The following is a 17,867-nucleotide window of genomic DNA, read 5'->3' as shown; positions in this document are numbered from 1 at the left end:
CCAGGACTTGCTAACAGGTTGTCTTTAAGCAAAGACCCTAAGTGAGTAAGAGAGCAAACTGCAGAGATATCAGGGGGAACATTCCAGGCAGAGCGAAGAACAAGGTGCAAAGGCCCAGGTGTAGGATCACACTTGGCAAGTGAACAAAAGGAACAGCCAGGATGCTAGTGTGGCTGGAGTGGAGTGAGCAAGGCAGAAAGTGTGGGGGGATAAGGTCAGAGAGGCTGAGTAAGGGTGGACCAGGTAGGCCCTTGAAGGCGATGAGAAGGTCTTTGAGTATTGCTCCGCAGAGAGTGACTTGAGATGACATGTATTAAAAGGATCCTTCTGAGTACTGTGTGCAGTTACCTTCTAAGTGGGCCTCTTGCTTCTCCTCTTGCTTTCCTGTAGACTACAGGGGAACATAGGCTATGGGGAGCATAGACTCTCGGGGAGCGAGGTGGGAGCAGGAGGACCGCTTAGGAGGTGACTGCAATAACCCAGGTGAGAGAGGTGTGCGCCTTCTTCTTTCTCTTTTTTTAAAAACAGATTTTGTTTATTTTGTCTTATTTATTTATGTATTTGGCTGCACCAGGTCTTAGTTATGGCTTGTAAACTCTCAGTTACAGCACATAAACTCTCCGCTATGGCATGCGGGTTCTAGTGCCCTGACCAGGGATTGAACCTGGACCCCTGCATTGGGAGCACCGTCTTCATCTCTGGACCACCCGGGAAGTCCCCGTTTTCTTTTTTTTTAAATTTTATTGTATTGTTTGGATATAATTGCTTTACAAGGTTTTGTTTCTGCTGTACAACAAAGTGAATCAGCTATTCGTATATATATATAGCCCCTCCCTCTTGCACCTCTCTCCCACCCCACTATCCTTGAATCAGTGTGGTAGTAGTAGACAGGTGGGATGTGATTGGGTTAGGACTGTACTGACTCTGAAAGATAGAGCTGACCAGAGTTTCTAATGGCTGTGTGAGTGTTATGAGAAAAAGGAGCATTAAAGATGGCCTTAAAGTTTTTACCTTGAGCGACTGATTTAAATGTTATGTTTGTGGTGCCTGTTGGATACCCCAGTGAAGATGTGCAGTCTGTAAGTGATTACATCTATAAGTCACAGCTGAGATATAAATCTAGGGGTCACTGTTGGATCTGAGCAATTTAAATCCTGTGTATTCCATAGATCTAGAAGGCGAAGATAAGAGAGCTAAGAACTGAGCCCTGGGAAGCTCCAACATTGAGATGTCAGGAAAATAAGGGAGCCAGTGAAGGAAGCTGAGAAGGGGCAGTCCGTGAGGCAGCAGAGAATCAAGAAAGAGTATTGTACTTCCCTGGTGGTCCAGGGGGTAAGACTCTGTGCTTCCAATGCAGAGGGTGCAGGTTTGATCCCTGGTGGGGAAAGTAAGATCCCACATGCTGCATGGCACAACCAAGGAAGGAACGAAGAAAGAGTGATGGATGTCAGGAGGAGAAAACATTTCAAGATAAAGGAGAAATCAACGTCCAGTACTGTGTGTAGGCAGATTGAGAACTTGATCATTGGGTTTTTAATAATGGAGAGGTCATGGGTGAGCAGTATGAATGAAGTGGTGGGCAAACGACGAAATGGAGTAGGCTTAAACGAGGACACAGAGACTCCCCTGGCAGTCCAGTGGTTAAGATTTCCCCTTCCTATGCAAGGGGTGCAGGTTTGATCCCTGGTCAGGGAGCTAAGATCCTACGTGCCTTAGGACCAAAAATAATCAAAACATGAAACAGGAGCAATATTGTAACAAATTCAGTAAAGACTTAAAAAATGGGAGGGGCGACATCAAATAGGATGCCTAAAACTTAAAGAAAAATTAAAATAGATAAGCAACAGAGATATATTGTATAGCACAGTGAATTGTAGTCATTTTCTTGTAAGTGAGCATAAATTGTAAAAATACTGAATCACTATGCTGAAACCTACATAATATTGTAAATTATACTTCAATAAAAACAATTAAATAAAATGGTGATTATGGTGATTATTGGCATATTAGAATAAAGCACTAAGCCCAGAGACCTCAAAAAAAAAAAACAACAAAAAACCTCAAACGTAGATGTAAAGATGGTATAATACTTCTTTCAAGAAATTTACTGTGAAGGGAACAAAGAAATGCTTCCATGGCTGCAAAGAGATATGAGGTTAAGGTCTCCTGCATTGCAGGTGGATTCTTTACTGTCTGAGCCACCAGGGAAACCCAAGTTTCAGCTTAGGTAGGAGAAAAATTCGGGAGGTGGATGATGGTGAGAGTTGTGGAACCATGTGAATGTACTTAGTGCTACTGAGCAGTACAGTTAAATATGATTGAAATAGTCTGTATTATATTATGTGACCTTCACCACATAAAAAAACATTTTAAAAATGTGATGCTTGGGTCCCACCCCACCCATTAGCTTGGGATGGAGATTGGGCATTAGTATTGTTTTTCATTTTAAGCTGCATTTTAATATGCAGGCAAAGTTGAGAGCTCTTCATCTAGGATTGGGTGGCTGAGGTGGATTGGAGGACAAGGTCTATGGAAGAAAGGAGATGCAGGAACAGAGAGGGCAGGGCATTGGAAAGGTCATCTTTGGTATTCACACCAAGAATTTTTCCAGGAGTAGAGTCTGAAGGCAGTGTGATCAAATCTCCAAGGAGTGAGATGACCCGGGGACTCCTAGATGACTGTAACAAGGATGAGCATTGGTATCATCTGATGGGATGACCTTCAGAACATCTTAGGGTTTTGCTCTGGAGATGACAGTGAAGCCTGAGGAAGACCCACCCTCCCCTGATCCAGGGAGTCAAGGCCATGGGTTAACGGGATCAGGGTGCTTAGGGGAGAGCCAGGCCTCAGTTAAAGCAACCACTCAATCTACTGAGGACTCACAACTGCATTCTTCGCTTCTTTCCCCAAGCTCCACCTCAATCTGTCTAATCCAAGTATTCCCCGTTGGATGCACTGAGCCTGCCTCAAACATGATAAAATCGCAACTGACCTCATTCATCCTGCACCTGCTTTTCCTCCTGTGTTCCCTGCCTTGGTGTATTCCACATCACATCAGCTAACCTAGAATCAGTGTCATTTAGAATCTTCTCTTTCCTCTGCTCTGTCCTCCCCATTGAGGTCATCATGTGCTGTGAATTTTATTTCTCAATCCTGTCAATCCTCTCTCCTCTCCACCTCCACAGTCACAGGCTTTAGTTCTGTGTCTTCTCTCATCCCCTCCCACCTGGACTTCTTGCCTTTAATCTTGCCTCTCTTAAATCCTTCCCCTGCATTATCCCCAGAGGAATCCTTTAAAAGCCATATCACCTTATACCTTCCTTGCTTAAAACCCTACCTGCTTAAAGGATAAAGTCTGAGTTCATTAACATGTTAGTGTCGCAGAGGCAGGGATTTTTTTTCTTTTCTGACGACTACTGTATCCCCAAGGCCTATAACCCAGTCTGGCACATTGTAGGTGCTCAGGATAAATTTGCTTAGTGAATTCATAAATGTGACCTTGGGACCTTCCCCAGAAGTTCTTGCCCCTTTCCTTGGCTTCGTTCCTCATTCTTCTCCACCCTGCTTTGTATTCCCTATTCTCATTTACCTCTGCCTAAACTTGTGCTGTTTCCCTGCCTAAGATACCCTTTCTCTTTCTCAAACTCCCAGTGAACTCCTATTCATCCTTCAAAACCTTGCTCCAAGGTCACCTTTCCTGTGAGATCATTTCTGAACTCCAGGAGAGAATTCATTACTTTTCACTATCTTTTTTTCTTCTTTTAAAAAATTATTTATTAGAGTACAGTTGTTTTCCAGTGCTGTGTTAGTTTCTGCTGTACAGCAAGATGAATCACTTATATGTATACATATGTGCTGTGTTGTGCATACTCAGTTGTGTCCGACTCTTTGCGACCCCGTGGACTGCAGCCTATCAGGCTCCTCTGTCCTTGGGGATTCTTCAGACAAGAATACTGGAGTGGGTTGCCATGCCCTCCTCCTGGGGATCTTCCCAACCCAGGGATTGAACTCGGGTCTCCCGCATTGCAGGCAGATTCTTTACCAACTGAGCCATCAGGGAAACCCAGGTATACATATATCCCCTCTTTTTTAGATTTCCTTCCCATTTAGGTCACCATAGAGCTATGCTGGTGGCTCAGATGGTAAAGAATCCCCCTGCAAAGCAGGAGACCCAGGTTCGATCTCTGGGTCAGGAAGATCCCTTGGAAAAGGGCATGGCAACCCACTCCAGTATCCTTATCTGGAGAATCCCATGGACAGAGGAGCCTGGTGGGCTGCAGTCCATGGGGTCACAAGGAGTCAGACACGACTGAGTGACTAAGCACAGCAGCACAGGGCATTGAGTAGAATTCTCTGTGTTATACAATAGAGTCTTATTAGTTATCTATTTTATACACACTAGTGTATATATGCCAATCCAAATCTCCCAATTCATCCCACCGCCACCCTTGTCTACACTTCTTCATCACTTTGAACTTTGCATTTGTTACCTTATATTGTATGAATTTGTTTACATGTCTTTCTCTCCTGCTAGACGTATCTTCTTGAGTGAAGAAACAAGTATCTTGATGAAAATGCACCTTGACACAGTGCCTCACATGTAATAGGCATGCAAGTGAACTGCTCTTCTGGGGGAATCAGATCATAAGAGAGAAGGGAAATGTTGCAATAATTCATACTTTTCTGATGGAGGTGTAGTTAATGGTTCTTTTTTCCCCCAAGGCCTAACAGTGGACCCATTTTACTTAATGTTTTTGTAGATAATCAGGAAGAAGGTGGTAGCACAATGCCAGGCTGATGGGGATAAATGATGGGAAGAGTCCACAGTGCCAGGGGAGTGAGCAGGAAACTGGTCTCTCAGCACCAGTGTAAGCAGTGAGACGTAAATAATCCAACATGTATCTGCAGTGCTGAGCCATGAGCTGCTGCTTTTATTCCGGGAGATAGATTTTGGAGTCATTATTTTTGTTCAGTCACTCAGTCATGTCCGACTCTTTGCAGCCCCATGGACTGCAGCACACCAGGCTTCGCTGTCCTTCACCATCTCCCAGAGTTTGCTCAAACCCATGTCCATTGAATCGGTGATGCCATCCAACCATCTCATCCTCTGTCGTCCCCTTCTCCTCCTGTCCTCAATCTCTCCCAGCATCAGGGTCTTCTCCAATGAGTCAGTTCTTCTCATCAGGTGGCCAAAGTATTGGAGCTTCAGCTTCAGCATCAGTCCTTCCAATGAATATTCAGGGTTGATTTCCTTTAGGATTGACTGGTTTGATCTCCTTCATTATAGATTATGCAAAATGTTAGACATTGTCAGCATGGGAACTAGAAGCTAAAGAAGATAATCTCCACCCTTACATAGAATGATGTTGGGTACTCACTTGACATTCAGCTTGCACTTGACATTTGGCAGCACCTCAGGAAAGGTATAAAGCCCAGGTAAGTGTCCCAAGAAGGTCTCAGAGAAAAGGAGTTACTCCTGTGTTGAGAGAGACCGCAGGAGCCTGGCCAGATTAATCAGGAAAGAAACACTGAGATGATGATGATATGACAAAAATGGCTGACATTTATGAGAGCTTATTATGTGCCAGGTGCTGTGTTTTAGGTATTACCTCATTTCGTTCTTACCACAATCCAGTGAGGTGGGAATTATTATCCCTGTTTTACAGATGAGTGAATTAAAGCACAGAGAAGTCAAGCGAGATGTCCAAGGTCACACAGCTTGTAAGTGGCAGAGCTAGAACGTGACTCCTAATTTCTGTGCCTGGAAAACTTGAGTTATTAGTGCCTCCACATATATGATATGATCAAATTCTGTAAAATCCTGAAGGGGATGGATATAGGAAATGAATCTCAGAATACTGCCAGTAGGGTAACCCAGGAAACTTGAAAGGGTCGGTCTCTATACATGCGGGTGATAATCATGTTGTCACCCTAACAGCTGTATGAACAAGGTGGAAAAAAAAAAAGGGAAAAAGATTTAAATGAATTTTTGGGTATTTAATGATCTCATATATACAGAGTTAATATAAATTCCAAACAGTGTGGGGACTGCTTTATAGCAAACCTCTTCTACACATGCCTGAAAGCTATTCCAGGAGCTCTTGTCAAAGAAAGCATGAATCCTTGTCTGGAGGTCTGATCGATCATAATAGTTTTTCTTTTTTTCCACAAATTTTTGAGGGTCATTATATCAGTTCAGGAGGCTTGCATTAGTCAACTCAGGCAGCCATAACAGAATATCACAGGCTGAGTAGTTTTATCAACAGAAATTTATTCTCTCACAGTTTTGGAGGCTCAGAGTCCAAGATCGAGCTGCCAGCATGGTTGGTTTCTAGTGAGAGCTCTCTTCCTGGCTTGCAGACAACTACCTTTTTGCTTATCCTCATGTGACCTGTCCTCTGTGCAAGAATAGAGAGAAAGCCATCATTCCTGGCACCTCTGGCATTGTTCCTCTTCTTATAAGGACCCCAGTCCTATCAGATAAGAGCTCTACCCTTACAACCTCATTTAACCTTAATTACCTACTTAAAGGCCCTATCTTCACGTACAAGTGGCACTGGAGGTTATGACTTTAAGATAGGAATTTGTGGGGAGGGATGCAATTCATTCTATAACAGGGTCTTGATCATTATTTTCCTAAAATGAAATCAAGGAGAATAGACATTATCAGAGTGAATATTATTTTGGGAGGTGTTTCAAGCTATCCACAGGAGGATACGTGTGTTCTCAGGCTGTAACATAAGCGCTGTTTCTAATTCTGAGCCACAGAGAAGTTTCAAAGTTGATGCCTCACAGCATTCCTTGCAGTCTTGTATCAGAAGCCCGTTTCCCTCTCTGGCTGACCCGGAGCCCAGCAGAGTCAGGGTCTGCAGACACCGTCTTGCTCTTAGCTGCTGGTGGAGTTGGGATTCTCCCTCTTGAACTGGGCTGGTGGAGTTCTGCTCTGGATCCCATCCACTGGAGGGCAGCCAGTCTTGTTGCTGCTTACAGTACCATTTGTTCCCCAGGTGATGTGCTGGTGGTGCCCATCAAGCTGCACAAGTGTCCTTTCTGCCCCTACACTGCCAAACAGAAGGGCATCCTTAAGCGGCACATCCGCTCGCACACGGGGGAGCGGCCCTATCCTTGTGAGACCTGTGGCAAGAGGTTCACTCGACAGGAGCATCTGCGGAGTCACGCGCTCAGTGTAAGTGGCACAGCTGGTGGGTCTCTCAGGGTGGCGGAGAGTGGCGGGGCGTGGAAGGTGGTTCATGAAATGTCTTTCACTTCTCTGTCCACTGGGCCATTGTCAGAGAATTTTAAACATGTATTTCTGCTACTAAATTATAGCTGGGTTAGTGGCACTTAGAAAAAGTGAAAACTTATATGGTTACAGACTAGTTTTCCTAGAAGGAAAGTTAAGAAAGTTCAGATCCTAGTCTGAGGATGGTTGTCAAAAGGCAGAGAACACTGGGGCTTAGACAGGGATTGGGGGTCTATTCCCCCAAGGGTAAGCTGCGGCCTCAGTTTCCCAGTCAACCTCAGCACCCCGGGGTGGGGAAGAGGTATAACACCATTTATGGGGCTGCCTGTGAGCAGCAAAGAGGACCCCTGGCCAAGGGGCCCTCCCTGCCCACTGGCTGCTGCCTAGGATTCTGTCTTCCATGTAAGTGGGTGAGTCCCAGCTGCTAAAAAGCATTCAGACCATTTAGAAAGGCATTGTATTTAAGATTATCCTTGAGCAAGGCAGCCATCAGGGACTTCCCTGGTGGCTCAGATAGTAAAGAGTCCACCTACAATACAGGACACCCGAGTTCGATCCCTGGTTTGGGAAGATCCCCTGGAGAAGGGTATGGCTACCCACTCCAGTATTCTTGCCTGCAGAATTCCACAGACGGAGGAGCCTGGCGGGCTATATTCCACCAGGTTGCAGAGTCAGACATGACTGGGAGACTAACACTTGAACAAGTCAGTGAGTCTTTGAAAACTGCAACATAAAAATGATTTGGATTTCAAAAGACACTCTCAAGAATGTGAAAAGACAACCCACAGAACAGGAGTGGTGCCACTTCATACAAACTTGGATTGCTAGAATCAGAAATTTATAATAACATGGTGCTGGTGAAGATGTGGAGAAACTGGAATCCTCATATACTGCTAGCGGGAACCCAAAATGGTACAGCCACTGCGCAAGACAGTTTAGTGTCTCCTCCAAAGGTTTAGGCATAAAGTTACCATTGTCGCTCAGTCGTGTCTGACTCTTTGCAACCCCATGGACTGTGGCCCCCCAGGCTCCCCTGTCCATGGGATTCTCCAGGCCAGAATACTGGACTGGGTAGCCATGCCCTTCTCCAGGGGATCTTCCCAACCCAGGGATCGAACCTGGGTCTTCTGCATTGCAAGCAGATTCTTTACTGTCTGAGCCACCTGGGAAGCTCAAAGTTACCATTAGGACCCAGCAATCCTATGTCTAGGTATATACCCAAGAGAACTGAAAACATGCATTCACACAAAAACTTGCACACAGATGTTCATGTCAGCATTATTATTATTTATTACAAATAATAGCCAAATTATTTATTACAAATAATAATAATAATAGCCCCCAACATAGAAACAATCCAAATATTTATCAACTGATGAATGAATAAACAAAATGTGGTATATCCCTATAACGGACTCTGTACTAGATCCCATCTACTATTCAAAGGCTCCATCAGGCTGCAAGGGTCACAAACACACTCAGGTTGACTCAGGAAACCCAAGAACCCTCATGGGGAGCCAGGACACGTAAGGGCAGCTCCAGCAACCTAGGTATTGTTATTGGCCCTTCTCCTGCATCAGCCTCTCTGTCTCTCTCGCCTCTTGTGTGTATCCTGCATCCAGAGCTCTCTACAAGGGAGGCTCTCATTCATTCACAGATCCCCAGTTGGCTGGAGTTCCTGAAGAGTGCACACTTCAGATAGATAGTTCCTTATACAAAGAGGATCCCTGGGGCCACTGTCCTTGTGAGGAGTTGCATGGGGTTAGGAGATCAAGAGTATGCAAAGCTCTTTTCATATGTAAGGAACACATTTATCAACAAAAAAGTCAAGGCTGAAGCATCCACTGGCATGTTTGGGAAATACACTGGCGAATCTGCCTTCTTAATAACTAAACATTCCAAAGTACTTAAGAAGCCATGCCTAAAATCCTACTTGGCTCACCGATTGCCCTTTCCATGCCAGGCACTAGGAATACAGCAACAGATGTGACACCGAGGACAGAGAACATGGGTGAAGCTAGTCCGTGACCTAGTGGAGCTTATAATCTGTCAATTTCTATAGATCTATAATCTAGTAAATAATAAATCTATAACCTAGTAAATTTTACCAATGATTTGTTAGACGTGAAGGGAGAAGTATAGGTGAGACTATATAGCTGGGAGATCTAGTCTGGCCTGGAGCATCAGAAAAGACTTCCTTGAAAGGCATTAGTGGGAATTCCTTGACAATCCAGTGGTAAAGACTCCACGCTTTCACTGCCAAGGTGCAGGTTTCATCATTGGTCAGGGATCTAAGATCCTATAAGCCTGTGGCACAGCCAAAAAAAAACACAAAAGGACTTTAGTAAGAGGGGAGTGTGGGCAGTGGGGAGGAGGGCTCGCTCCATGCACAACCGATGGCCCTGGGCTGGAAAGGATCTTGGTGAGGCTGAGATGGTGGCAGAAAAAGCAAAAGGGAGAGTGGTGAGAAATGCAGCCGGAAGGTCTTCCAGGGGCCATATCACATGGGGCCCCGAAGGCCATGGCTCGTCCTCTGTTCTCTGACATTCACTGTGCTGGTGATTTTAGGTTCATAGATCCAACCGTCCAATCATCTGCAAGGGCTGCAGAAGAACCTTCACGAGTCACCTGTCGCCGGGACTGCGGCGCTTCGGGCTGTGTGACAGCTGCACCTGCATTACAGACACGCACGATGACGATGACGAATTGATGCCCATCAACCTCAGCCTGGTGGAGGCGTCGTTCGAGAGCCAAGAAAAGAGTGACGCAGACAGTGACTGGCCGATCTATGTGGAGTCTGGGGAGGAAAACGACCCCGCCAGAGAGGATTCTGACGATAGACCCCAAATTCAGCCCAACTTAGCTGGTGGAGGGACGCTTACGTAGCAGTAACTTGGTGGAGGAGAGGGTTTAGAATTTGTTCTTGCTGATTCTGTGAGTGAAAGCCACCCTTTGTCCCATGTCGTGGAACCCTGAGAGGAACATTTTTTCACTGCCCATTATTTGCATTTCTGTTAGGCTGCACAGTGGAGGTTGGATTCAGTGACTCAGAGGACTAACGACTTTTTAGTGGTACCCCCGGTTTCCGAAGGCTTTCTGAGTGAATCAAGGTTGGCCCTGAGGCTTGCTGTTTTTTCCAGAGCTATGCATCCAAACTCTGGTTTGGAGACAGATAAGAAAACCTCTGTACTTGTTTTTGTAGTTTCTCAGTCTTCTGCATTCCTGTGTTATCATCCTCTTTCTCTGAAAAGGTGGGCAAGGATATATTAAATTTCGAGATCAGTCTTACCTCTGCCAAGCCTCTCCTGATCAATTCCGTACTTTAACTTTCTGGTAAAGTATCAAGGAGAAAGCTTGCGTGATTTAAGGTAGGCAGGGCTGTCTGGCTTTAAGATTGTAAAAGGTACTTTCTAAATCTAAGATTGCAGTCTTAGAGGCTGAGGGTATTTATGTGCAGACAAGCATGGAAATGAGCTGAAAGGCTCCTTATGGCACTGTGACTTGCCCCCATCGAATTACATTTTAAGTTAGCCCCAGGAAGGGAGCCTGAGAGCCCAGGTCTGGGTGGTTTCCCTGTCTGGCTTGGTGTTTGACAATTGTGCGCACACAAATAACCCGTTTTACGATTATAAAGCAAGACATTTGGGCAAAACTCAAAATGCTCCTCTGTGTTTTCCAGCCGTTTCTGAGAGCCACCACTGTGTAACCTGGCAATGCAGGCATCACTGACATTCTTTTACCTTATGAATAGAACTTTAATTGGAGGGAAAGGGTAAGCCTACATAAGCAAGTTATATTTCCAAATTGTTTACCTTTAAAAGATCATCTGGAGGGAAAGGGAAGGTTAGTAGAAGAACGGGTTTTTAAAACCAGTCTGTTCTTTATTCGCTTTGCAGCCATACAATTATTCTAACAAAAGAGACTGTATTTCTTTAAAAGGCTAAAGAACAAGAAGTATTATGGAGTAAAGATATTTCAGGCACTTCCATAATTTTGTCTTATGTTTAAGTATCCAAAATGGATTTTAAAGGAAATTCCTTTTCTTCCATTAATTTTTTGGGACCCCATAGACTGTAGCCTTCCAGGCTCCTCTGTCCATGGGATTCTCCAGGCCAGAATATTGGAGTGGGTTGTCATTCCCTTCTTCAGGAGATCTTCCCAACCCAGGGATTGAACCTGGCTCTCCCACATTATAGGCAGATTCTTTACTGTCTGTGCCACCAGGGAAGCCCTCCTTTAATTTTACTATAATTATATTTCAAAAGGTAGTAAAAAATATCACTTTCTACCTCTTTAACAAAAAGAAATAACCAAAAAAATATAAATTTGCTTGTAAATAAATGTTATCATTGAAAGGTTCAGAAAGTGTTTAGACCATGCTTCTCAACAGAAGCTGGAACCCCAGGACGGTGCTGCTCAAACTGCGGCCTGAAACAGCTGCAGCTCCATGAATTCTTGGATCCCATACAGTCCATACAGTAGGGCCATACCTTGGCCTGCAGTTGATTGGAAATTTTAAAATGGGTCTTTTGGGAATTCCCTGAAGTCCAGTGGTTAGGACTCCATGCTTCTGCTGCAGGGGTCCTGGGTTCCATCCCTGGTCGGGGGACTGAACTCCCTGGAAGACACACAGTGTACAGCAAACAAAAAAACCAACAACAAAAAAATGGTCTTTTATCAGAGGTAGTTGGAAAATTATTGTTCTAGGTCAAGAGTTACACACAGAAAATTATCAAGGACCAGAAATACTTTTCATACCAGAAATGAGACTATCAGTGTTGTTTTAGAAGAGGGACCTTAGCAAGAGGGAACCTAAATGGAGTTGTAAAATATATACTTTGCAAAGAGTTTTGTTCTTTTGCTTCCTTTGTCTAAAGTATTTCTGATGTTTTAATTTGACCTTTTTACCTCACGGCTCAACTCTCAGCCTGCTTTCTCCAGCAGAGCAATGATCCTCTCTGGTGACCCCATGATCTATTCATATCCCTGGGTGCAAGATAAAACATTTTATATTAGAGATTTCACTCTAAGACAGTGATTTTCAACTGGGGGTGATTTTGTTCCCCAGAGGACCTGTACCTGGCAGTGTCTGGAGACCCTCTCAGGTGTCATAGCTTGGGGTGGGGTGCTGCTGGCATCCAGTGGGTGGAGTCAGGGATGCTGCTAAATGCCCTACAAGGTATAGGATGGTCCCTATAGCAAAGATGAACGGAGTCCACAATGTCAAGAGTACCAAGGTTGAGAAACCAGCTGTAAGATAAAGCAGGATTTTAAAAAATTATATCTTTAATGAACTTATTTTTGTTGTACATTTTAGGCTACCTTTTACCTTCATAATGTTTATTAGGTCCTTATGCTTCTCTGGTGGCTCAGATGGTAAAGAATCTGCCTGCAGTGCAGGAGAGCCAGGTTCAGTTCCTGGGTCAGGAAGATCCCCTGGAGAAGGGTATGGCAACCTACTCTATTATTCTTGCCTGAAAAATCTCAGAGACAGAGGAGCCTGGCAGTCTATAGTTTATGGGGTCGCAAAAAGTTGGACACAACTGAGCGACTTAACACTTTCACTTACACTCCCACAAGTTTTGAAAAATAGTGGATTCATAAAATGAAGACATGAGGCCAGATGATAGATGGTCCATGACTTGCCTGATATCTGATTATACTTGTGATGTGGAAACTTAGAAATTCTGATCTGATTCGTACTGCTAGAACTATTACTGGGCTCTGATTTTAAAGTAGCAAAATCATTGAGAAGAAAATGGAATGTGAAGCTGAGTATTTAAACAATTCTATTTCTCTGTAATGTCTCAGATTGTTACATTCCTGGTTGGCTGTTTGGAGTTTGTGTGTTGGCATTGGAAATAACTAGATTTGGTAGTTGAATTCTATTACATTTAAGGGAGATAATTCCTCTGTGTGGACTATCAGATCATAAACTGCCCTCAGTTTTAAATTTATGTTCACATTTGGTGGTCAGTATTTTTAACCTACACAGTGTCTCTGAGGTTTAATTTGTGGAGTTGGTGATATTTTTATAGGTAGATTCATAGTTGGTCCAATGCAGACCATTCGTGATCTAGTTTATATTTGGCATCTTTCTGGCACATTCAATCCAGATCTTTTTGTCTTCTATTACATATATTGAATGGATGGGAACAAGATTCTTACTTGTAATGGAATTTTAAGATGGCATCCTTGGAAAGTTGTTTCTCTTGGGAAAAGGGAACAGGCTTTCAAGGCAAGGGTTAGAAAGGAGTGAAAATAAGGCACATTATCTGCAATACATTTAGAAATCCTCATCATGGCTTCTGGTCATTTGGTGGAAAGATGCCATTCTGATGTAAATATTTTGGTGGTCGCTAGACTTTGTATATTCTTTAAGAAAGCTATTGACTTAGTGGTCTGCAAAATATTGTGAAATTGAGTATTCTGGAGGATATACAGGTCAGAATACAACAAAGGTTTTTTGTTGTTGTTAATTGATGTTGTGATAAACCTCATGGAGAGTAAAGGCAACTGGTGGGACTACAGGTGCTGGTTCTGAGGGCGGAGGGAAGATAGGAGTGGCCTTCGGTCACCTGAATTACTACTGCTTTATTTGGACTTCTGAGTTGTCCTTGTGTGTCCTCTGTGCATTGATAATCTCTTATCTCCGTGAAGTCTAGCATAGTGGGGTAGGGAGGTGCAGGGGGTTGGGGTGGGTGAGAAGTTCCCATCACACTGTTTTGAGCATCACCACTGTACTTCCTGCTGTTGTTTGTCCCTTGTAGCCTGCTTTGTGCTTTCACATGGTCACACTATCTTGTCACTCAAAGAGGAGGCTGCTTGATTCAGCTGCTTATGATAGGCAGTGTTTTCATTGATTTTTGTTCAATATTTCCACCGAATATTGCCGTGTTCCTCACACCTCTCATTAAAGTTCTGACAATTTGAATTCTTTTCTTCAAATAATGCCTCTGTAGCGATAAATGGAAAGTTGTTTGTTTGGCAGGGGTGGCTTGGTTAGTTTCTAATATGTTCCTAGTTTTCAGAGGTGACACTAACTCACACCATTGTGATCAGATGATATGGAGTCTTCATAACTTGAGGAGGACATTTAGCATCTGTTCTGATCCTCCAGATGGATAATATTACTACTGCCAATTCTTCATGGGCAGTTGTGGTTTGGGGGAGCAATTTTTATATCCATCATTTGATTTTTTTTTTTTGGTCCTCTCTCAGTAGCATCTTAAAAATCAGTGGGGGTTAGGATTGGGGTTATGTGCTTATATGAAGAAGGTTTAGCAATAACTAGCTTGGGGATTTTAAAGGCAAGTATCAATTTGAGATAAATGTCTTGGTGGCATATAATGGATATGGATTATATGTCATGCAGACTGTGAAGGGCATAATTAGGATTTTTTTAGAAGCAGAACATGCTAGAACATGCCAAACAGTTTCACATCTTTCTACTACCCATGGTCTCTGTGGAGCTTCTATCACCAGAAACAGCAAACAGATAGTAATAAGGTGTCTTCCAGGAGGCTACTTGGGCTCAACTAGATGTTCAGAAACAGTCAAACTCATAAACCATCACATCAGATTCACCAAGAAGGAGATAGGATGGTGGACTTTCCCTGGTGGTCCAGTGGTTAAGGATCTGCCTTCTAATGAAGAGGATGCCGATTTGGTCCCTAGTTGGGGAACTAAGATCCCACATGCCACAGAGTCCCTGAATGCCACAACTAGAAAGTCTGTGTGCTATAATTAAGACCCGACACAGCCAAATAAATAAATATTTTTTAAGAAAGAAGGTTATAGGATGGGAAGCACAGCTCACCAACAGGGCAGAGCCAGATATTGCTCTTTCATCAGAGTCCCTGCATCTGTCTGTGTGACTCAGGTGCAAGGAGATAGACATACATCCCGCAAATATGGAAGCTATTCTGGCTTAAAAGCTTCTTGTTCCATGGGAGCGAGTATCTCTTATAGCAACTCCACTGAAATATCTTCCCCACAAGAGACATGTCTCTTCCAAGAGTCACTACAGTTAGGGAAGCCCAGAGCTGTGGCTTCCTATCAGGCATTTAATAGTTCTCCCAGTCTACAGTTTACCAACTCGGGGTCATTTCTACCATATGGAATGTTGCCTAGCAACGTGGTTGATATACTACTCTTCATTAGGTTGCTGGGGGAACAGAGCTAGAAAATTAAACCAAGGTTAAATTCTCACACAGAAGGGGAAAATGTTTTTTTAATCCTTTGCCAAATGGTATGCTGAGCAATTATACAACAGATAATGCACCTATTTCCTATAAAATATAGCCAGAGAAAATTCCTATAAAGAGATGGCCTACACCAACTTATTTTTCCTTCCTTGAAGAGTATTCATTCTTTGTACTTAGTTACTTGTGATTAATACACTCTGCAAATTTTGCTGAGGTGTGTTTAAGAGTTGGATAAATGGTCCCGTCAAAATGTCTTGTATCCTTTTGCGCTACTCAGCATAGGCAGGTATAGTATGACATCCTGTAGGGTCATCATTAAATGGAAGTTTCTGGGGATTCCATCATTCACACTTTGATAGGAACCTACGTCCACCTGGCAACCACCAAACACCAGGTTTTTTATAATGGTGCCTCTTATCATTGGATCATGTGGTACTACCCTTGCCTGCTTCTGTTGCTCCTGGCCGATCAATAAATGAGGACAGCCGGTTATTTATTCAACAGGTATCCAGTAATTATTTATGGAGTCCTTGTTGTTTGTCAGACACTAGGGGTACCTGTGAGATACATCAGTGAACAAGCATAATCCCTGTCCTCAAGGAACTTGCAGTGTGTAATTGGGGAGGCTAACAATTCAACCATACAGTTTGGGGTGTGACGGGAGGGGCAGGAAACAGGGTGTTCTGAGAGGGCTTGGGCAGAGTGTCCAGCCCAATCTTAGAGCCTTGGAGAAGACTTTCTTGTCTTTTGTCCAATAAACTCCTACCTTTGGGATACTATTTATAAACAACTCAGTTTCTGATATTTCTTGCCTTTTTCAAACATGGTAGCTTTGGACATTGACAGTGTTTAAATTACATGTTTTATTCAGTTATATATAAATACTACAAACATTTCAGAACATCCTAGTCTTTAGCAAATATGCATCAGGTGCTATGGTTTTCTTATTTAAGAAACAACAACAAACAAGTTCCCATCATCTCCACCCCCTGTAATAAGTTAGAAGAAAGGTATTGTTACTGTGACGGATGGAGGAGCCCCATTGCATATGGGTTGAGTCTTGGTTGGCCATGTAAACTAGTTAATTCCCCAACCAGACAGATACAGAACAGAACCATTAAATCAAAGGACTAAAGATAGTCTCCTCCAAAGAGATTTTATAGAGAGATGAAACAACTAGTATTTAGTTCCCACACAACTAGTTAGGATCAGAAGCCAGATCCTGCCAGGCCAATGCTGATAAAAAACAAACATGTCTGGGCAGGCAGCAAAGACCATCTGTAGACAGCATTTGTTTCCTTGGGTACCTATCAGACTAAAATTACAGCAAAGGAAAATGCTATTTTAGCCTCACGTGGCTTTGTGTGATCCTGGCCTGAATTCTTGTAATGCTTACACAGGGAAGGGGAAGTCACATGTTGAACATAAGGGAGTTAATTTAATTTCTTTTCCTATAATACCCACACATATTTGAAACAACATAAACTACCATCAACACACAGCAGATCAAAATTTTATTGTCCACTTATTTAATATGTATCAGGTATTTGATATTAATGTATTCACTTTTTTAAAACTTTGAAATAAAAAAATTACAAATTAAAAAATTTACAGCATTATCTTGAAATTACTTTTGCCAACCTCTCTAGCTGATTTTTGTAATATAAATTGGGTATGATTCAGAGAAGGTGACAATAATAATCATATTTGAAACAAAAACCCACATATTTTAAAGACAGCGACCCACATAATATGATATTGAGTGAAAATGTATTTTAGGTATTTCTTGACTCAGTGGATTTTAATAAATCTATTATAAGAGCTAATTTTATTTAAAGCTGTGTGATAATATATGAAACTTCAAAGTAAAACAGATTAGCCACTTGACAATCTGAAAATACCTAGAAGCATTGATCCTGGTTGTTAATGAAATAACAAGTTTGGGATTAAAATAAATGCAAATCATCTTTAATTTGGTTACATCAACCTGGGAGTAAACAGGAAATAGTCTCAAACTAAATTTTTGTTTTGATTTCCAAAAAGTCAGATTAAGACACCCTAATGACAAATTTGGAGTAGAAACAGTATTACCCAAGTTCAAGGAAAAGTCTTTTGTTTCTTTATTGCTCATTTTGACTTCAGAAACAAGTGTAATTTAACTGACTTTTCAGGGCATTTATTTTACATGAAATTTTATGAATATAATATTAGTTAAGAAAGAAAACTCACAAAATAAAGAAAATAGAGCTCCAAATTTAAACTAATTTAGAAAATAATTAAGACTTATTAAGAAAATAATTAAGAAAATAAATAGAGCTCTAAACACAAGAAGCTTCCATCAACATCTGTTCCCACCTCTCCGTCCCCTGATGTTAGGACCAATTACTTCCTTATATTAGACAGTTTCTGAGCAGAGT

General features: G+C 42.6%; 1 protein-coding gene across 1 annotated transcript in view; it reads left to right on the top strand.

The window, feature by feature from the left end:
* The window catches only part of ZBTB8B (zinc finger and BTB domain containing 8B), a 28,925-nt gene extending 11,868 nt beyond the window's left edge, over positions 1-17,057 (top strand). Inside the window, exons 3-4 of the mRNA XM_027965344.3 lie at positions 7,008-7,186; positions 9,812-17,057. Of these exons, the coding sequence (XP_027821145.1) occupies positions 7,008-7,186; positions 9,812-10,129 (497 nt within the window). The 3' untranslated portion in view covers positions 10,130-17,057. The remainder of the gene's footprint in view (positions 1-7,007; positions 7,187-9,811) is intronic.
* Positions 17,058-17,867: the final 810 nt, after the last annotated feature.

The sequence above is a fragment of the Ovis aries genome, chromosome 2, assembly GCF_016772045.2.
Source record: "Ovis aries strain OAR_USU_Benz2616 breed Rambouillet chromosome 2, ARS-UI_Ramb_v3.0, whole genome shotgun sequence".
Lineage (NCBI taxonomy): Eukaryota > Metazoa > Chordata > Mammalia > Artiodactyla > Bovidae > Ovis > Ovis aries.
Note: the sequence above shows the minus strand (reverse complement) of the source record. Positions and strands in the feature narration are given on the sequence as shown.